We start from the raw sequence: 22,638 nt of genomic DNA, 5'->3' as shown, positions 1-22,638 counted from the left end.
GGGGTGCTTTCGAACTGCTAGGTGGGCAGGAGCTGGGACTGTTTGATGGGAGCTCACCCCGCTGCAGGGATTCGAACCGCCGACCATGCAATCGGCAAGCCCTAGGCGCTGAGGATTTACCCACAGCGCCACCTGCGTCCCTAACATAGCTCTTACTTCCTTCTAGATGGGCCATTGCAATAAATAAGTAGGAATACCTTACATAGTGGCCTAAACTACAAGCACAATGTCTTAAATCATAAGGGATCTCCTCAGGTTCTCCTCCAAAACAGCATAGGGTATTTTGTTAAAATTATGTGAAAGCTCCCAGTTTTTGAGGTGTGATATATAGTTCATCTTGGAAAAGGAATGTAGCTCAGTGGTAGAGGACATACTCTGCGTACAAAAGGTCCCAAGTTCAATTCCTGGCATCTCCATCTAAAGCTGGGGAAAGGATCCCATCTCTGATCCCATTCATCATGGAAAAGAGGTGGGCAGAAGGCTGGCCTTCTTTTTTGTGACAGTATTCTGGTATGGAGTATCAGCTTCTTTTCCTTCACAGCCTGTGGCAGCCATTTTGTACTGGCATTCGCAGCACACACCCACACCCTAATATATGAGTACTGACACCTCATTTTCTACCCAAAAAGCACTGGAGAATAATTATAGGAATTTGATAAAGGAGTTCTGGGTAATTTGCAGCAGATCAGCAAGAATTTTAGAATCCCGGTCATTTAATAACCGGGAGCTACTCCCCCTCCAAGCTAAGACTGATGATCTAACAAAATCTTGCTGTAACCAGGAACAATTTTTGTGCTTGTGTAGAACAGGCATGGCCAAACTTGGCCCTCCAGATGTTTTGGGACTACAATTCCCACCATCCCTGACCACTGGTCCTGTTAGCTAGGGATGATGGGAGTTGTAGTCCCAAAACATCTGGCGGGCCAAGTTTGGCCATGCCTAGTGTATGACGACTGTGGACTCATCTACACTCGTCAGTTAAAACATAAAAAATGTGTTATAAAAATGTGGCACCAGAGGGCACTGTAAAGAAGTGATTTGTTATTAATGGAAAATTGCATTGAGAGTTCTATTACATGGGTTTTTAAAAAGTGTTTTTACAAATCATTGTCAATCCAGTCTGAAACCTCTGTTCAGCTCTAGAACCAAAAGCAAAATCCTGTTCTGAAGAGAGCCAGTGTAGTGGTTAGTGTGTTGGACTAGGACCTGGGAAACCAGGGTTCAACACCTGTGTGCCATTCTCTTGGTGTCCTTGAGCCAGTTGTTGTCTCTCAGCTGAATCTATGTTGCAGAGTTGTTGTGATGATAAAATGGAGAGAAGGGAGAACCATGTAGGTAGGCCTCATTGAGATCATTGGAAGAAAAGTGGGATATAAATGTGGTAGTAATATTATGGCGATGTGTCTTGTGCCTTGCTCCAGCTGGTGGATTTTAAGGTTGTAGTAAAACACCAAGTAGCTCCTATGAGGCTGAAGTGTACTCATGAGAGCTGAAGTCTGCCTATTGTGTAGAGTAGATGCTTAGGTAGACAGACCAATTATCTTAGCTGGGAATAAATAAGAAAGCTCCCTATGGTCTTAAGGCGACCTATTTTGAGGGAGAGCTTTCAGTCCCACATGGTTTACTTTTTGATCCATCCCTAATCCATGGGAGAAAGTTAGACTATAAATATACAGTGGTACCTCAGGTTAAGTACTTAATTCGTTCCGGAGGTCCGTACTTAACCTGAAACTGTTCTTAACCTGAAGCACCACTTTAGCTAATGGGGCCTCCCGCTGCTGCCGCACTGCCGGAGCACAATTTCTGTTCTCATCCTGAAGCAAAGTTCTTAACCCGAGGTAGTATTTCTGGGTTAGCAGAGTCTGTAACCTGAAGCGTATGTAACCTGAAGCATATGTAACCTGAGGTACCACTGAACTTTTAAATGAATGAATAGCAACTGGGTTAACAAGCCTAATAAAAAACAAAACAAAAAATGTAATCATTACTTTTTTCTTTTCTTTTCAACCAAATAGCTGTGTAATGGAGGATCTGTGACTGACCTTGTAAAAGGATTTCTGAAGCGAGGAGAAAGAATGAGTGAAGTTATTATTGCTTTCATTTTACATGAAGCCCTGATGGTAAGTAAGGAAATGCATTAACAGTTCAAATATTGGCTCTTGATTTTGGTGGAGAATTAATTTTGGTACAGAGTTAAGCACTGGAAGGGAAATGGGACACGGCCCCGCCAACCTCAGTCTGCCCTCAGTCCTCACCTTACCTAGTCCTCACCTGCTTTCCTTCTTCCTTACTACCAGTCCAGTGGGTAGCACTGCCTAACAGGTTCTAGCAGCCTTGCATGCTGTTATATATGAAATGGAGATCATGGTTTAATAGAAACTCTACATGGTTAAACAAGCCTGTTTCGTAAACCATGGTTTGAAGTTGACTTGTTTAGAAACTGCTCAGAGTTGTAAAGTTGCAAGTAAGAGCTGCCAAGTCTGTTTCATGGCTGCATGAAAGAAGGGGAAGGGAGTGCATGAGTCCAAGGCTTTTACACGTAGCACTAAAGCATGGTTTAGGGTTACATACAAACACTGAATTTTGTTACATATTGCTGGTATAGTATTTCTTTCACCTCCATCTTCCTAACTACAGACACAGCAAATCTCAGGACAACACTGTAAGTTTGTAAGGTTCATTGGCTTGGGAAATGTATGAGTTTTATTCATTAAGGATTTTCCCCCCATGCGGATGTTTACCATGAAAGATAATTTAAACTCATGTGAACTATGGTGGATTTGTACTATAGGTATATTCCTGAATTAAAAACACATTAAATGGAATACTTACTAAGTTTACAAATATTTTGACAATTTCGTATTTTCTTTATTGAAGATAAATTCATTAAAAAAGCATAAACTCTCTTTTCAGGGGCTTCAGCATTTGCATGAAAACAAAACTATCCACCGTGATATCAAGGGAAATAACATCCTTCTAACCACTGAAGGAGGTGTTAAACTTGTGGATTTTGGTAAGTTTCAATGTCCTTATACCCTTGAGATGCCATGTTGCACTTGTCTGTCAAAAGCAGCCAACTTAGGGTCTGGGCAAACATGACCCAATGTGAGGTGGAGCAAGCCTTGGGCTTCAATATACTCACGCCCTGCCCTCTCCTCAGGTAGAAGAAAGTTACACCTGTTCTGACCAAATACTGCACTGATTTTCACCTTGGGATCTGCCTAAAAGTAGTTCATGATGCAGTATCCTGGATTTCAAAAAGAAAGACCGAAGTATATTTCCAGTTGGTATAAAACTTTGGCTTAACCCAGGGGTGACTGGTGTCTCCCCTAAGAAGTGGGATTCTGTAAGTTATTGCTAAGTCATTTCCAAAAGAGACAGGGGTGGTGCTATGGGTTAAACCACAGAGTCTTGGGCTTGCCGATTGGAAGGTCAGTGGTTCGAGTCCCCGCGACGGGGTGAGCTCCCATTGCTCGGTCCCAGCTCCTGCCAACCTAGCAGTTCGAAAGCACGGCAAAGTGCAAGTAGATAAATAGGTACCGCTCCAGCGGGAAGGTAAATGGCGTTTCCGTGTGCTGCTCTGGTTCGCCATGACTGGTTTGCTTAGTCATGCTGGCCACATGACCCGGAAGCCAATAAAGCGAGATGAGCGCCACAACCCCAGAGTCGGCCATGACTGGACCTAATGGTCAGGGGTCCCTTTACCTTTACCCTTACCTTTAAGTCATTTCCACCCATCCATGACACAAGCCATTTGTCCCACACCCCTCCCATCAGACATTATAGTTGAATTGTGTTTTGGAGGTTCTTGTCGTGCAGATTAACTCCATGTGGTGAGGTGACAGACTTTTGCATAGACTGTTGCATCCCCCTTTTTATCTGGTGTTGTTATTGCCAGTGCTGCAATTATATGACTCGTCTCCTGTTCTGAGAGTTGATCTTGGTTGTTCATAAAGTTACTTTTTGTGTGCAGGCTGATTTTTATTATCCCTTTGGAGTTTTGCTTAACATTTTAAACTTGGATATAAATATTTGAAATAAATAATGTAGGATCATGATGTATATACACTGACATATGGCTAAATGTATGGGAGTCTTGTGGTTAAGAGACCAGTGGCGCAATCCTATACATTCAGAAGTTAGCCCCATTGACTTCAGTGGGGCTTACCTCCAGGAAACTGGGCACAGGATTGTGGCCAATATGTCAGATCAGGAAGGCCTCAGTTCAAACCTCACCTCTGATGTGAATGCATATTTTGGCCTTAGGGAAGCCAATCTCAGCTCAAGATCTGTAAAATGGAAGTAATATTACTAACTTGGGTGGCGCTGTGGATTAAACCACAGAGCCTAGGACTTGCCGATCAGAAGGTCAGCGGTTTGAATCCCCGCGATGGGGTGAGCTCCCATTGTCCCAGCTCCTGCCAACCTAGCAGTTTGAAAGCACATCAAAGTGCAAGTATATAAATAGGTACCGCTCCAGCGGGAAGGTAAGTGGCGTTTCCGTGCGCTGCTCTGGTTCACCAGAAGCGGCTTAGTCATGCTGGCCACATGACCCAGAAGCTGTACAGCTGCTCTCTCGACCAATAAAGCGAGATGAGTGCCGCAACCCCAGAGTCGGCCACGACTGGACCTAATGGTCAGGGGTCCCTTTACCTTTATTACTAAATTATCTTTCATAGTTATTATAAGGATAACAAGTTGTGTGTGTGTGTTTCTAATATGTGATCACTCTGAACATTCAAAAGTGCTGTAGAAATGCTAAATATGATTATTAAAAACACTAATCATGGGTGTGCTGGGAAGTCCTGATTGCTGTAAGGTTTGGAAAAATATTCTCTTGCCTCTCAAGATACTGTGCCTACTCATGCAGCTTTGATGTTAATGAGGTTGGCCATATTGCTCAGTACTAATTAGGTCAAGCCCTGTGTGATAGTGTCCCATTCACAACAGAAAGAGAACACCTCATTCAACTGTAAAATGAATTAAGAACAAAGACTAAAGCTGATTGGTCAGAAGCACCCATGTTGACCATGAATAGGAGGCTGTAAATTTTTGAGATGAATTTCCAGGAGTAAGAAGCTTGAAGTCTTAAAATCTTGCTTTTGGCGTGGATATTGGCTTATCTTAAATTAAAACCAGATTCTTATTTCATGTAGTGTTTGGTTCTTTAGAATCTTAGTCTAGTAACTGCATCTAGAGCTACTTTTCCATTAACTTCAGTATTCTAGCCAAACCTATGGAGATTTTCAATAAATACTTACCCATAGGTTAAGATAAAAGGACCCCTGACATTTAAGTCCAGTCGTGAACAACTCTAGGGTTGCGGTGCTCATCTCGCTTTACAGGCCGGGGGAGCCTACGTTTGTCTGCTTGGCTATTGCAAAACATGGAGAGACACTATCTCACCGGTCCTACCAGTTGGGATGAATATGGATATTATACAGTTAGGGAATTAATGTTGAATGAGAGGGACTTACCTTAGGACAGAGATAGCCAATGTGGTGCCCTCCAGGTGTGCTCTGGCTCCCAGCTTGACCATCATTCAGGAATAATGGGAGCTGGGTATGATGGATATTCCAATAACATTTTAAGGGCATCACGGTGGCTATCCCTGCCTTAGAATATATCCAAGGTTAATTTTACATGATTTGTACTTGGAAACACCACCCTCAGGAGCCCTGACAGAGCTCAACACCTGTAGTAGCTGTTAAAAGGAAAGAGACATTCTTTTATATATATATAAAATATTTATTAAAGTTTTTAAAGGTACAAAAAGAAAAATCAAGAAAAACATCATTTTAAACAAAAAAATGAAATACAAAAAAGAAAAAAGAAATATCAAAAAGAAAGAACAAAGCATTAAAATCCCTTAAACAAAAAGAAAAATCAAGAAAAAATACAACAAATCTTCCCATTTGTATTCTTTCATTAGCTTATTTCCCTGACCTCCTCACACCTCCCTTTTTTGTATTCTAAGTCAGTTATCCATTTCAGCAAATCCTTTCCCTCTTTTCAAATTTTTGTCCTGTAAATTTATCTTGATATTAATATAAATTTACTTTCCCTCCTTTCACCAATTAACAGTCTGTTTTTTCTAAATCTTTGTAACATTTCTGCTAAAATCACATGAATTCATTCCAACATCATTCTAACATTCATTAATCTTACAATGCTTCTGTAAATAATCTTTGAATTTCTACCAATCTTCCTCCACCGACTCTTCTCCCTGGTCTCGGATTCTGCCAGTCATTTCCGCCAATTCCATATAGTCCATCACCTTCATCTGCCATTCTTCCAGAGTGGGTAAATCTTGTGTCTTCCAACGCTTTGCAATAAGTATTCTTGCTGCTGTTGTAGCATACATAAAGAAAGTTCTGTCCTTCTTTAGCACCAATTGGCTGACCATGCCCAGGATAAAGGCCTCTGGTTTCTTCAGAAAGGTATATTTAAATACCTTTTTTATTTTGTTATAGATCATCTCCCAGAAAGCCTTGATACTTGGGCATGTCCACCAAAGGTGAAAGTATGTACCTTCAGTCTCTTTACATTTCCAACATTTATTATCGGGCAAATGATAGATTTTTGCAAGCTTGACTGGTGTCATGTACCACCTGTATATCATTTTCATAATATTCTCTCTTAAGGCATTACATGCCGTGAACTTCATACCTGTGGTCCATAGCTGTTCCCAGTCAGCCATCATAATGGAAAGAGACATTCTTACCTATACAGAGGTTTTTAAAAGAAAATGTGATTTTTCTGACCTTGTTGTCCATCCTAGGATTGACATGATTGGTTGTGGTTTTACTTGTTTCACATTACTGTAATTCTTTCGTCGTTTGGTGGTTTGAGCTGATATAAGATCGTTAGGGAATATATTTCAATTAAATAAATATGAGCAAAGTTAAACGCCCGTAAATTTCACTGCATTTCAGTGGACAAGATCTAAGAACAGCCTTAATTCTGTTTAAATCCGTCAAACTCAAAATGTGCTTCTCTTTCGCTGGTTGTGCCTTTAAGAACTAGCCTCCAAGTATATCTGTGGCTAGTTTGGGATTTTATCTCGGATCTCCCAGGTCAAAGTTCAGCTGTTTTTCCACTGGACTTTTGCTGGTTCTTTTTCTGTTGTTGCAACTAGTCGGTTTGTACTCTGCCAGCTTGACATCACATATGACAGCTGCTGTCAATAATAGGCAGGTTAATGGACCTTTGATAACAGAACTGGCTTTTTCTTCCCTTTGTGGCTTATGAACTTCTGAATTGTGGGACATAATATTTTCCTGTTCTGCTAAGCCAATTTATTTTGCACAGCAGTGATGCTAGCCTTTGTGAACGGCCTGCACCATTTGTACATTTCTTTCTTGGCTGTCATGTTATTTCGCCCCCCAGCAGTCATTCCAGACACTGTTGAATTAGTACAGCCATTACAGACAATGGCGCCACAGTAGTAAAGATCCAGATTTCAGCCACTCTACTTATTCCCACTTACGCTGCATGCCCTACTTTTGCCGCTGGCTCTTGGGCACACATTTTCTGTAATGTTCGAGTCCAGTACTTTTTTTATGGGGACACGCAGCGGTATGCATGCTTCTAAACATTTTGTGATTCTAACGTGAGAAGAAACTAAAAATTTTAAATTTTTTAGTTTCTTCTCTAGCACGTGAATCATCAGTTCTGTTGCTACCCCCGATGGCAGCCTCATTTCCGGTCACGGTGTTTCCTGAGTCTCAGACAGAAGCGAGCGTTTAATGTGTGAAGTAGGAGTTGGAATCTGTATTTTTTTAAAAAATAATATTTATTAAAGTTTCAGAAAAGGTTACAAACATAAGAAAAAGAAAAAAAAGAGAAAATACAAAATACAGAAAAATAAAAACAATTAAAAACAAATCAATCTTTCCATGTCTTGTCTTTCATTTACTTGTTTCCCTGACCTCCTCACACCTCCCTTTTTTGTATTCTAGTTCAGTTAGTTAATTCAGCAAATCCTTTCCCTCTTTGTTTTTATCTTAATCCTTTATCTTAATATATTATAACTTTACATTCTCACCTGTTAACAATCCATTTTTACATACTCCTTTGTAACATTGCTGCTAAAAACACTTAACTTCATTCCGACATCAATCTAACATTCATTAATTTTGCAGTATTTCTGTAAATAGTCTTTAAATTTCTTCCAATCTTCTTCCACCGACTCTTCTCCCTGGTCTCGGATTCTGCCAGTCATTTCCGCCAGTTCCATATAGTCCATCACCTTCATCTGCCATTCTTCCAGGGTGGGTAGATCTTGTGTCTTCCAATACTTTGCAATAAGTATTCTTGCTGCTGTTGTAGCATACATAAAGAAAGTTCTATCCTTCTTTGGCACCAATTGGCCGACCATGCCCAGGAGGAAGGCCTCTGGTTTCTTCAGAAAGGTATATTTAAATACCTTTTTCATTTCATTATAGATCACCTCCCAGAAAGCCTTAATCCTTGGGCACGTCCACAAAAGGTGAAAGAATGTACCTTCAGTTTCTTTACATTTCCAACATTTATTATCGGGCAAATGATAGATTTTTGCAAGCTTGACTGGTGTCATGTACCACCTGTATATCATTTTCATAATATTCTCTCTTAAGGCATTACATGCCGTGAACTTCATACCTGTGGTCCATAGCTGTTCCCAGTCAGCCATCATAATGTTATGTCCAACATCTTGTGCCCATTTAATCATAGCAGATTTCACCGTTTCATCCTGAGTATTCCATTTCAACAGCAAGTTATACATCTTTGACAAAGTCTTAGTTTTGGGATCTAAAAGTTCTGTTTCCAATTTTGATTTTTCCACCTGGAAGCCAATTTTCTTGTCCAAATTGTATGCCTCCAGTAGGAGTTGGAATCTAGCACAGTTATTGGTCAGTTTTGTTGTTAACACCTCTGATGGAGGCTTCCTTTCCTATCCTGGTGTTTCCAGAGTCTCAGACGGAAGTGAGCATTTAATGTGTGAAACAGTGCGGAATGTGGATGTGTGGTGTTTACTGATGAAAGTTTGGCCTCATTGAGGGGCAGTATTTCAATATGCGTAGGAAAATTACTATTTTTCATCATCATGAGGTAATGCATGTTCTTTGTGCTTTTGTACTTTGTACTCTTGTATTTATTTCCCCCGATTTGAACTATAAAATGCTTATTTTCTTGATTCAAAATGAGAGTACCCATAAACATTTTTTTAAGAAGAAAAAAAGCGCCATATTTTGGAGCTTGCTGTAGTCTTTCAGTCATCCTCATGCTTCTCTGTCATGGCCCGGTCAGAATATGCACTCATGCTCCACCCTGAAGCATTCCCAGGCACATCCCTGTGGGATAACTCATGACATCACATGTGTGTTATGGGGTTTACATGATGTGATTCCCACTTCCCCACCTCACAAACTGAGGCAAGCTTTGCATAATTTGACCTCACATTGTGTTCATCCATTTAAACCTTGTTGATTAATTTACTATGACGTAGTTTACTTTGGTGTTATTTAAGGCGTGGCATGTGGCATGTAAACAGCACTAGTCACAAATAATTAGATTTGAGGTTTTTTTAATTAGCTTGATTTGACTGGGTTGTTTCATTTAGTTTCATGTTGTGTCATGTGTAATGTACTTTAGGTGTGCAATTTACAGGAAAGAGTTAACGTATGTAGGGAATGGAAATAACTAATTGCTAATTAAGTTCAAATAGTGAGCTATAAATAGATAGGTAACTGTGGTGACCCTTCTTGGAATATGAAGTTGACAGCCGCAAAAAAATGAATTTGAATGCTTATGCTAATTTTAGGTGATTTGAAATGCAAGAATTGTTTTATAGATATTGTAAAAACTGCTGGAGGACTTTTCAGAGTGACTAGTGAATATTTTTATATTGCAACACATTTTATTGGAATCAAAAGTTATCTCTACATATTTAGGCACCTGGATCTTTGAATGGGACAATAACCTAAAATTCTTTCTGTGTATTGATATATTTTCAGCTCATATTTAATCTGTTAGGTCTGTCACTTGACAAGTTATCAGCAGTTACCCACACTGGGGATGCTCAGGATAATGATTCTACAAATTTTATATCCCATATTGTTGCAGACTGCCCCCCAGACTTCAGGTGTAGATAGCGTGTGAGGAGCTACAGTGGATGGCGGGAGGATCAGTGAAATACAATGTGTGAGCGAATGTGCTTTCCATCCATGATGACCCGTCATTGTATTTAACCAGAAGTGTATTTACTACATGAGAAAATTTACTGCAATACTATATCTTGCAGTAATATCTAGGATGATCACCGCATTTTTCGCTCTATAAGACGCACCAGACCATAAGACGCACCTAGTTTAGGGAAGAGGAAAACAAGAAAAAAAATATATTCTGAATCCCAGAAGCCAGGACAGCAAGCAGGCTTATGGGATAGCCGCGCACAACCTCTCCCGGGCAAGGGGAAGCTGCGTGCGGCCAAGCAAGAAGCCAGGACAGCCAGCGGGAGCGCAGCGCAGTGGTACCGCTGGCTGTCCTGGCTTCTTCCTTGGCCGCGCACAGCCTCTCCTGGGCAAGGGGAGCCTTCATCCCCTGCCCGGAAGAGGCTGCGCATGGCTAAGGCTCCCCCAAGAGCAGCACTCCCTTCTCGGGGAAAAGCCCGCAAGAGCCCCACGGAGTGTGTGCGCGGGGGCTTTTCCTGCCTGCCTCCCACCTGCATTCGCACACACATTCCCCCTTACTTTTTAGGAGGGAAAAAGTGTGTCTTATGGAGCGAAAATATGGTGAATCTACTGGAAGGCAAGGCTCCTGAGCCTTCTCTTTGTTGAGTCGAAAAATAAATTCCAGCAGGTGCAACTTCCTCATCTCTGTATGAGAAGTTGAATCTGTCAGAATTCCTTTGTTTGTTTGTTTTTTTAAAAATAATATTTATTAAAAATTTCCACCGTAATACAATAACAAAACCAAAAAGGAAAGAAAAAAAACAAAAAACAAAAAACAACAAGAAAAAAATTAAAAACACATACAGTTCACAATCCTTATTTTCTATAACATATTTCCCTGACTTCCCCACACCTCTCCCTCTTGTATTCCAGGTCCAAATGTTGGTTCAACAAGCTCTTATCCCTATTTTTAAACCTCTTTATATTTAATTCCTTTTTCTAAAAAACCAATTTTGCCTTATAGACTTCATATTTATACATCATTGCTTATTCTTTAAACCTTTTTCTAAAGTCGGCCTAAATTCCCTTCCACGATTTCCCCAATTATCATATAGATATCCAAACAAAATAAAAACAGAACAAATTAGATTATACACCCTTTGGATTCCCAAACTCCACCCCCCCTTTCCCGGCTTCAATCCCCTTGAAACATCCATCAGTCCATCTACTATCAGCCTGGAGACCTCACGTCCGCAGAATTCATTTGTTTGAATCAACCTTATAGGAGTTTCATGAGACAGCCGTGCTAATAACAACAATTGCCAGCAATACTTGCTCTGTCTCTCATCTAGTGCCAGATTGTAGCTAAAGTAGGTTTGAACCAGTAGCACATGTGGCTTTTGAAGAAACATTGCCTGCTCTTTTCTTTAGCAACAAGCTTAACTTGACCTTTCATCTCTTTCTCTTAAAAAAACAAATTAAAATCCTGGTTGTATGTAGTTGATTGTATGTAAGTCACTCAGGGGGTCTTTTTTGACTGAAGAGCATGGTATTTTAGTCAGTCATTCATTCATTACATTTATATGCCCCTTGATATTAAAAAAACAAACAAACTCTTACAAAACATGAAACAGTAAAATTAAGGAAAAAATACAACCTTGCTTTAAAACATACAAAAGTTAAAATACATGTTAAAATTTAGATGCTCTAAATAAATAAATAAAACAGTTGTCCATCCAAGCCAGGTAGTGCAGAGGGAAACTTGAACGTGCCATGGGAAGAGGAGAAAATATGAGCTTGAGGCACCATCAGAGTGGTGGCCAAACCGTGGTTTGCCTGTAACTCAGTTGAGTTGTCACTGAAATAAAAGGGTTGAGATAAGACCCAGGTAAACCAAAAGGGAAAAAATAACAGTAATCCAATGAGGTAAAGTCGAGGGTATGAATTAAAGAATGAACCAAATCAAAAGAACAGAAATGGACAGCTTTGCTTGGAGCATCAAGCAGCGTGACTAAACCAGAGGCTCAGACTCCACTATGAATCATCTCTGAGAAGCTGAGGGAAGATAATTGGCTTTTTATTTAGAATATTTGACATTGGCGTGTCACAAGTACCAGGGGAATGCTGAACTGAAACAATTTATCTAAGCTGCTTGTGGAACTTGGAGCCAATCTAGATGTTATGGCAGCAAAGCGGTGTATAAGAGTCAGGTCCTACCATTAGGCAGAATGAGGCAGCAGCCTCAGGCAGCAGATGCTGGACGTGGGTGGGCAGCAGCAGCAGCAGTGGGTGTCCTTTGTGGGCTAAGCTGCCCCTGTAAGCTAGCCTGCTGCTGTCAGGTATGGTGGAAGACGCTGTCCTTGTCACCAGTGCTGAAATAAGATTCAGTTAGCAGACCAGTTGACTTCAGTACATACAACAGGCAAGGGAACATCTCAGGTAGCAAAATGTCTTAGGCAAACCCTGTGGGTTACTGACAAATTCATATAAAGCTGGAGACTCATATAAAGGTTTAGCTCAACCGAACATGCCCATCTTCTTTTGTTTTTCCCACCTCTTGGGGGCCCAGATGTAAGGAAGGACAGAGGACAATGGTTGCTAGTAAAAGGACAATGTCAGTGCTAAAACACACCTAAAATTCCAGGCCCTCCCATTTCTGCCTAACATCTCCAGAGTGAGAGGGAAAGTATCTCAGCTCTGGGACCAATGGGAGGTGACATCCCACCCTCCCTCCAAAAGCAATAGGCTGACAGAAGAAGAAAATAATGGAGAAATATTCTCTCCACCAATAGAGCTTTGGACTGGGTGGTTCCTCCTTCTTGGAATCTCTCTCCCCTGCCTCCAGGTGGGATTCCTCTGCTCAAAGGCCTGGGAAAACATTCAGGTGGACTGGTGTCCTCTCTGGAAGCATGGCTCAGGGGACAAGGAGTTGCTTTTACACCCCTTGTCTATTTGAACCATCACCTCTAAGGCTTACTGTGACTATTCTTTCAACTCCAGATGATTCGTGAGCATGTGGTTTGTTCATCTTCCCATGTGACATATGCCATAAGTCGCTTGCTTCACCTATCCTGATTTGTTTTATTGTTCCCAATGCCTCACTCGTCCTCTGGGTATATCTGGAGCATTGCTGACACGCCTCCATTGAAAACTATCGTGCAGATAATGCAGATGTATTCAGCTGTTTGTGCTGGTGCAGACCTGCAGATTGGTTTTTTTAAGTCAGACGCTTGCCTCGGTATAAATTCTGGGATCTGCAACATGCTGCAGGCCAGTTGTATGTCAGATGCATACCAATGTGCTCCCTGCCCAGCAAATGGGCAGAGTCACTTGCATGATTACTGTGTCGGCCATCTCAGAAGCGTTCTTGATGCTAGGTCATTCCCTCACTTCTTGTATTGGATTTGTGGTTTTTGACAGGGGTGTGGGTATGCGTAAGGTGTCGGTGGGGGAACTTAAATAAATTGAGATGCCCTTCTGTCAGGAGTCCAGGTTCCCAGCATGATAACACAGTAAGCGTAGGTAATTAAAAAACAGGATTTATTGCAAAAATGAACAGATAGCTCTGGACAGCTCTAGCCAAACAGCCAGTGTTATCACTCAAGATGACCCTTCTGAAGACTCCTACCGGTGTCAACAGAAGATATTGAACTTCTGACCCTTTCGTCTCTTATTTTGCTTCCTGTCTAGCAGCCCCACTATTCGCTGCCGCCTCAGACTTATTGTGACAGCTACAGCCTCTTCCTTGTTCTGAAAAACTGTCTCTGTGGCTGTTTGCGCCTTTTTGAGCTTCCTGAGAGCTTTGGCTGTGTGCCAGCCTGCTCTCAGTTGTTCCTTTGGCAACCGATTGTCCAAGATCAGGGGGAGTTGACCCTGGCAGCTGTGTGCTCTGCCCAGCCAGCGTTGACTCCAAACTTCTCAGTTCCTGACTGTATTCAGCAGTTGGATACAAAGTTACACTTGGAGCTGGCTCATTCCTGACACCTTCTATGCCACATTATGGTTTTGGGAAATCATTCGGGTTTCTTCTTCTTCAATTATTAGATGTGCACATTCCATGCCTCCAATGTCTGCAAACCCTAATTTTCATCCCCACACAAAAGAATCTGACTGCCCAGCAAAAGGAGAGTTTAGCAGAGCCAGTATAGACTGTGCTGTCTGCATGACCCAGAGTGAGGTGTGCCAGCCAAGTCCTACCATGAACCTCCATCAGGCCTACACTTCTTTAAACAACTGCTTTCAAGCATGTTATTGAAGGAGAGGGGTTCCAATGCAAATGTGCTCTCCATGACAGGGGCAGGGAACCTTTATTTGAGTCAAGGGTCACGTTCCCTTATGGGGGCACCTTCTGGGAGCTGTGTGGCAGTGACTGGTGGGCCCAGTGGCAAAAGAGAGCAAAGCAATGGATGTGACTCTTCCTTTGTGCAGTAGGCTACAGTGCAGCCATGCAAAAATGAGACACATCACACATCTCCACCCTGCACCCAGCAAGAGGCATTATCAGAGTCCAAGCAAAAACACCCAAGGGTGTGGAACAGGACTGCCAAGAGACATGGTCTGTGGAGAGGAACAGGCCTAGGGAGACTCCCAAGGGCACCCCTGCTCTATAATTCTGATTTCCTGTAATCTCTGCTATGAATCTTCCATCCAGTGTCATGTTATTCTTGCCTGTAGTGACATTCAGAAAGCTTTCCAAAGGTTTGACAGAGCCTCTGTTGTCTTGAAGCAATGCGTTGGCATCCTTTTGTACTCAGAACGCTGTTGGCTTTCACTATCTGTAAACTTTGTGTGAATCATTCTGCAAGGCGTAACCATTAGTTAAAGCAATTTCACTTGAAATTGTTCCAAAAGAAAAAGACATTTCTCTGTGCCCCCTAGCTGATGTTTAGGCATGAGTCAGAGAAGGGCTTCGTGATTACTTTTAGTCATGGTCTCATGTATCGGTAAATAATACTGCCTGCCTCGCTGATTCCAATCAGGGATCATTGTGTAGTTGTTGCGCCACACCAGATAATTTGTCCATCGCGTGTGGCATGGCAATTCTGGACACGTTTGCTTTGGAATAATAAAAAGACTAGAAGAAGAAGAAGAAGAAGAAGAGTTTGGATTTGATATCCCGCCTTTCACTCCCCTTCAGGAGTCTCAAAGCGGCTCACATTCTCCTTTCCCTTCCTCCCCCACAACAAACACTCTGTGAGGTGAGTGGGGCTGAGAGACTTCAAAGAAGTATGACTGGCCCAAGGTCACCCAGCAGCTGCCTGTGGAGGAGCAGAGACGCGAACCCGGTTCCCCAGATTACGAGACTACCGCTCTTAACCACTACACCACACTGGCTCTACTGACTAGACTTTTTAAAAGACTGCACTTTACATATCTAATAGTAAAGATGGGTAGCAATGCCTCACACAACCCACCTGAAGGGAGCCACCTCAGTCTGTCATCTCAAAGACAATAAGGGTGAAACAAGGTTAGCTCCCCTAGTTCCCCAGCTTTGGTGCCATCACAGAGGGGGCCTTGTTGCACATTGCTTGGCTGCCCGCTTTTATATACGCTCTATACAGCTGACTGTGCCCCCAAATACCCCAGTAATAAGATCATTAAGTTCGCAGATGATACAACGGTGGTTGGTTTAATCATGGCTGGAGAGGGGGAGGCGGCCTATAGGAAGGAAGTTGAGCAGTTGGGGGAGTGGTGCAGGAAAAACAACTTATTCTTACAGGGTTGTAAAGACTGCAGAGAGAATAATTGGGTGCACTCTTCCCACCTTAGATCAAATCTATGCTGCCAGGTGCCATAAGAAAGCGGCAGAGATAGCGCAGGATAGTACGCACCCCGGAAATGATCTCTTTCAGCTTCTGCCTTCTGGAAGAAGGTATAGGGTTATAAAGGCCAGGACTAGCTGCCTGAGAAACAGTTTCTACGCAAATGCAATTCTGGTTCTAAACGCAGCATAAGGGGTCTCTATAGTATAGTGTATTTTTTAGTATAGTGTATTTTATAGTATAGTATAGTGTATTTTAAAATGGGGTTTCAGAGTTTTTAGGGGTTTTTGAATGTTTTATGTAGTTTTTCAATTTCATTGTTCTGTATGGGACAATGACAATAAAGATATCGTATATCGTTCATGCAATAAAACCGCTAACACCTTTGCAAAGCTAAGCAGGGTCCAGTACGGTTTCAAATTGGATGGGTGACCACGTGTTGAGATTCCTGCATTGCAGAGGGTTGGACTGGATGTCCCTTGGGTTCCCTTACAACTCTACAATTCTATGACTCTAGAAAATCTAATTGTAATGAAAGCTGCCCTGTATCTTCAGGAAAATCCAAGGATGCTGCGTGGGAATACCAGGCATCAGTGTTACCCATTTCCCCAAACAACATACAGCTGCAGGAGTGATGGCTCTGTTCTCAGTCAAGCTCACAACCCACAGCACCTCCTTGGTTTTATCTGGATTAAGTTTCTGTTGCTCAGTCTGGCATAACTGTCTAGCTCTGGGAAACCTTTCATCTGCAAAAGATTTGCACTGTGGTTTTGATCCATATGCCTCTCTGTTGTATTTTTAGATTTCTTCCAAAAATAATTTCGACCTCTCTTCCCCGCCTTCCCCTCAGAAAAGCTGCTGTTAGAAAACTTGCAAGCCTGGCCTTATTCTTGACTGGCTGACAAGGTGCTGAAAGAGAGTACAGCCAAGTGTTGCATAACATCACGATCCTTTTGCAAGAGGCAAGCGCTTAAGGAAATATTGTTCCGCAGATGACACAGACTGAAATGCCAGCTTGCTGCCAAGAGCAAAAGGTTAAGAATAATACTAATAAATTTAAAAGTCAGCTTTCAGAAAGCCACTTTTCATGATTCAGATTTAAAACATCAATTGTGTTGCATATATATATATATATATATATATATATATATATATATATATATATATCCTCGTGCGCTGTCAATATTTTTGGGGCACTTTAGAATAATTGAATGGGCCATGATTTCAACTGAGCATCTCTTGCAAATTAATGTTAGATTTATGTTTGCCCTTTTCTCTGCAAGGCAATTTATGGTAATCAAATTTGACAACAGAAGCATAATAAAAAATAACTCAGTTGCTTCTTGGGCATGATTGTCCATGTCTCTGCCTTTGCCAAGCCTAAGTGAATGAAATTAATTCAGGAGCGCGATCTATAGCAGATAAGGAAAATATGGCATCTCCCCCTTTCCCAATTATGTTTGTTTATCACAATCCTTTATATCCCACCTTTCGAGGCAGAAATTCTGGCAAAGCAGCTTATAAGTTACACCGAAATTCATTTTAAGAATCACAACAAGTGATTGCAATATATGAAATATTTTCAAGATGGTCCTGGCAGGGCAGCTGGCAGTTGAAGGTTCAATGGGGAGAGGGCGCAATCTAGCTGGAAGAAACTCTCAGATCTGCCTTCCCTGTGCCCTTTGCAAAAGGAATGCCATTGTATGGGCATGGAAGTGGTCACTGAATACCCTTGCAAAATGTGAATGACTGTAGCTGTGGAAACACCATACTTTTGAAGCACATTATTTCCTCCAAAGAATCCTCACAGAGCTTAAATTCCCAGCACCCTTAACAAACTACAGTTCCCGGGATTATTTTTTAAAATGTATGGTGTTTGAACTGATATTAGTTCAGATGGAGCACGATCTCCAACTTCCCAAGATTGTGTGACAGGGACTTTTTAGTAGTGACGCCCCATATGTGGCACTCCCTGTTCCATGACGCTATGCATCTTTCATTATGTATTTATCTGAATACTGTACATTTAAAGGGTGAGGGAATCCCATGCTTTAGCTGAAAAGGCTCCCAGAGCAGCTTTTGAGGTTCAGCACTATGAAGAAGAGTTTGGATTTGATATTCCGCTTTATCACTACCCGAAGGAGTCTCAAAGTGGCTCACATTCTCCTTTCCCTTCCTTCCCCACAACAAGGTGAGTGGGGCTGAGAGGTGAGTGGGGCTGAGAGACTTCAGAGAAGTGTGACTAGCCCAAGGTCACCCAGCAGCTGCATGTGGAAGAGCAGAAACGCGAACCCGGTTAACTAGATTATGAGTCCACCGCTCTTAACCACACCACCACAATGTCCTCAGGCATGTACAATCTAAAAGACACAACCAAGGAAGTATGGGGGGAGGGGAGAAGTTGTGGCCCCAGTTTCTTAAAGTGACAGTTCTTATAACAACCACCTGGGAGGGGATCAGTTCAGGTAGCCTGGTGGAATGGTGGCTGCACAGTGATGCCTGGATAGCTCAGTTGGTTACAGTGTGGTGCTCATAGTGCCAAGGCTGCAGGTCCGATCCCCGTATGGGACAGCTGCATCTTCCTGCATTTCAAGGGGCTGGACTTAGATGATGCTCAGGATCCCTTCCAACTCTATGGTTCTATGACTGAGGAACATCTTCTCTCCCTCTGCTTTGCAGCCTGGTGTTTGGTGACATTTGAGAAGAAGCAAAAGCAGCAGCTGGTCTCCTAGCAGAGGTGTTTGAATAACTCTTGCTTGCCTTCTTTGCCACTGCTCCAACATTCTTAGAAAACTTTTCTCTGAAGCTTAAGAATGGTAAAAATAGGAGTGCGTAGGCATGGCAGTAGCCACGCTGGTTCTTTGACTGTTTCTGTGTCCCTCGTGACCCTTTCTGGGAAGGCGGCTGCAGCAAGAAATAGGTTTAACTGCCATGAGTAAGTTAATTGTAGCAAACCTTTCTAGAAAGGAGATATTTTTAGCCTTGCAGGCTACTATTTTTATTTCTCTTGTTTACGCATCGGTCTCTCTCCTGTTTGGTTTTAAGCCATTAAACTAGGTTTATTTGTGTTATTGCGTGAGAAATCAATGGGGCACAAATCCCCTGAAAGTCAAAAGTTTTAAAACCATTTGTGCAGGTTAGAGTGTAGGTCTTAACAACAGTTTGTGTTCCATGTGAGCGGATTTTCAATGGTGTACATATTTAGATGTGTTTCAGCCTGTCATTGCATCCTAGCAGAAATGTGCTAGGAGTCATTGAGCAGCCTTGCTCAGTGCAGTTTTCATGCATCTTGGTTTTTTTTATTTTTATTTTTTATGACTAATCGTGCTTTTAGCAGAAGGATGCATGCAATTCAGATGCTTCCTGAGGATGAAATGAATGCACAAACTATTAATGTAGCTGAGGTTTGCTTTTTCTTTCACTCCTGGTGCTGGCTTTAAAAGAGTAACGCCAGTGCTTTTTTTTCTGATGGGACGCAGGGGTACTCATACCCCTAAACATTTTGTGAATCTAAGTTTGGCCTCATTGAGGGGCAGTATTTCAATATGAGTAGGAAAATGAGAGTACCCCTAAACATTTTTTTTAGAAAAAAAGCACTGAGTATCGCTAATGTCTTTCTTTTTCTTTTTGTAAAAGTATGCCTTAAACGAAAGAGCGAGTTTGACTCGCTCAAATGCCCGTCGTGGTTTCCTCCCACTAAGAATAGGAGACAGAAATACTGTAATCGTCGGTCTCAAAAAATGTGCAGTCAGATTGCTTGTAAAAACCCTAATTTAGAACTAAATTCAAACCCCTTTCAAGCCGTTGGCAGTGAATGAAACTCAGGGTGGGTGGCGAAAGCAGGGCATGCGATATTTACCAGCCTTCTTGCTTGCTTGTTGGCAGAGAGCTGAAAAAATGCTGCTAAGCTTTTGAATGAGAAACGCCATGTTGGAACAAAATTATGAGAACAATAGATGTGATACTCGCTGCATAGAATTCCTTAAGCATAGATGTGTCAATCTGCTTGTTCCCTTTAGGTGTATCAGCCCAGCTGACCAGCAGTCGTCTCCGTCGGAATACATCTGTGGGAACTCCTTTTTGGATGGCTCCTGAGGTTAGATGAAATTTTATTAACTCCTACTTATGGGGTTGTGTCTCTATGTGCTTCTCTCTCTTTTTAAAAAATCTATCACTTTCTAAGTCCTTTGCTATACCCACCCCAAGTTTCTAGCTCTCTCTGTTCTGACACTATTCCATCTTGGGGGGGGGGGCTTTGCATTTGATCTGTGTTAAGACTATTAAAACCGACTGCAGCCAAGTTCATGTTTTGGCATTATTCATTTGGGTCCAGTAAAATAAATCCCTGGCAGTGAAGTTAACTTTGTTCATGTTTAAATTGGTGTTGATAGGTTTATCGCAGAAATCTATATAATCCTGTCAGGTTTCATACATAATAAGTGTTGAGGCTGCATACACACCACATACTTAAAACACAGGAATTCCCCATCCGAAGAATCCTAGAAGTTTTGGTTGACCTCTCACAGATCCAAGCACCCTTAACAAACTACAGTTCCCATGTTTCTTTGGGGGGAAGTAATGAACATTAAATGTATGGTGTGTGCCTGCAGCCTTATTAATATGTTCAGTTGCCTCTTCAGCTCACTCGATGCATGACATTTTCTCTGCGTAAATTTCCTCGAGGAAAAATTAAATAAGACCTGGAAAACCAAATGTATTCTTTCAGCCTCCCAATATTCAGCCACCAAACCAAATGTTTAATGGAGTATCCCAGGGGATTTCAGAGAAGGACAATGTGTGATGAAACGTATAGTCAAAAGAGACAACAAACCAACACTCTATTCATTTCTCTTGCTCATTCTTTGCTGGGGCTGAAACTCAGGCGCAGGGGGGAATGCAGAGGTTTGTTAGTTTCTCCTATCCGACTGGTACTTGGGTCACTGAGGGGTTGAAATAATTATGCATTTCATGAAATTGGGCTCCTTTATGGATCACAATGGAATGTCAACAAAAGGACTGCCGCTCTGGGGACGTCTACACAACATGACCTACCAACAGAAGACTGTAAGAGCAGGGCAAAGCTCTATCTAGTCCTGCATCTTATTCTCACAGGGGCTAAGCAGATGCCTATGGGAAATTTGCATGGAGAACCTGAACACAACATCACTCTCCCCAGTTATGATTCCCAGCAACTAGCATTCAGAGGTATACTTCCTCTGAGGGTAGAGGGATAACAGTCTCTGGGCTAGTAGCTATTGGCAGCCAGTGGTACCAGGTTGTCCCCAAGATTGAGGGGGCCCAGCACACGTCACATGCACATGTGACATCACATGTACCCATTAAAAGGCTGGCTCCCTTTACAACAAATATTGAGGGAGCTGAGGTGCCTTTGAACTTCCCTCCAGTTGGTGTGCCTGTTGATATCTTCCATAAATCTGCACAATCCTCTTTTAAAGCTAAACCAATCCTCCCCCAGCCATGTCCCATGGTCTGCCATGCGCTTGACCACCACACTCCCTCTGCAGTACCAGGCAGGTAAATACAGAACTTCTTTGAACTTTGGTGTATTTCGTTTAGAGAATCTGAAGTTGTTTAGGCCTAGTGTAGAACGAGGACCCAGAAACCTGCCCAGGGAGAGGTAATTTTTCTGGAATAAGCCTGTTTGCGCCTCATCCTTCACACGTGATGAAGAGGCCATTTTGCCACTCCTAAGCTAAGTGCCTTGCTAAGACCTCCTCAGTTATTTGCTACAGCTGTAGTTCAAAGCAGTAGTTGTTTTTGGACCAAGTATCAAAGACTTCACCTGGTCCTGGAGTTTACTAATCCATCCTAGAAGGAAGTAATATTCAATTCCCTTTTTAAAGGGGAGACTAAGCTAGTTGCTGAGGCAGACATTTTGTTGCCACGGCAACAGCTGCAGAAACATGGATGAGCACTTCCCTCCACCCTCTGTGTATTATTGCCATACAAGAGTCACAGTTTGAGGTGCTTTGGCCTCACAACTGTCATTCTTTGGCAGGCAGTGTGGAAGGCCAAAAAGCAGCTTAAATACTTGCCTCCTCAGAATACGTCCGCTTCATAGGGCAAAAAGCCTGTAATTATGGCCTGTTCTCATAGCTCCACTGAAAAGGCTTAGGAACGTGATTCAAATGCAAGCAAGATGGCTGTGAAATGCCTGTCTGCCAGCACCTCCAGTTCAGATGCTGTTATTTAATTTTATATTTTAACAGGTAATTGCATGTGAGCAGCAGCTGGATAGTTCCTATGATGCCAGATGCGATGCCTGGTCACTTGGGATCACCGCTATAGAGTTAGGTGATGGAGATCCACCACTGGCTGATTTGCATCCTATGAGAGCTCTGTTCAAAATACCAAGGTACCGTCTTATTCCATGTATCTTTCATTGGGCAGGCTACTTGACCACAATGGAGCGGAGAGGGAGGGATAACAGTTCTGTAAAATGTATTCAGTGATTTCATCCACGCAATGGCAGTCTCTTATGGTAGCGTTGTCTACTTCTTCCCTCAATTTTAATTGGAGGGGGAAAACTGAGCTCAGTGGGTCCTGCATGGAACTTTCTAGCCAAGAGATGTTAGACTCTAGAACTTAATCTGTTTTGGGAAGGCATGAATAAATACTTATTTTGGCAGCAAGTAGATATATGTGTAAATATAGTGCTGGGTGCCAATTTAACCATTTAAACTAGCAGCAGTCAATGTGGT

The 22,638-nt window shown here is 42.1% G+C and overlaps 1 protein-coding gene across 2 annotated transcripts in view; it reads left to right on the top strand.

Moving 5' to 3' along the window:
* MYO3A (myosin IIIA) overlaps window positions 1-22,638 on the top strand; it is a 115,122-nt gene that overhangs the window by 17,126 nt on the left and 75,358 nt on the right. For both annotated transcript variants that reach the window (XM_053410099.1, XM_053410098.1), the window contains exons 4-7: window positions 2,016-2,120; window positions 2,914-3,013; window positions 19,936-20,012; window positions 22,147-22,292. In XM_053410099.1, the coding sequence (XP_053266074.1) occupies window positions 2,016-2,120; window positions 2,914-3,013; window positions 19,936-20,012; window positions 22,147-22,292 (428 nt within the window). The remainder of the gene's footprint in view (window positions 1-2,015; window positions 2,121-2,913; window positions 3,014-19,935; window positions 20,013-22,146; window positions 22,293-22,638) is intronic.

Source organism: Podarcis raffonei, chromosome 12 (genome assembly GCF_027172205.1).
Source record: "Podarcis raffonei isolate rPodRaf1 chromosome 12, rPodRaf1.pri, whole genome shotgun sequence".
NCBI classification, from domain to species: Eukaryota; Metazoa; Chordata; class Lepidosauria; order Squamata; family Lacertidae; genus Podarcis; species Podarcis raffonei.
The sequence above is the reverse complement of the archived record's forward strand: the minus strand, read 5'-3'. Positions and strand labels throughout refer to the sequence as shown.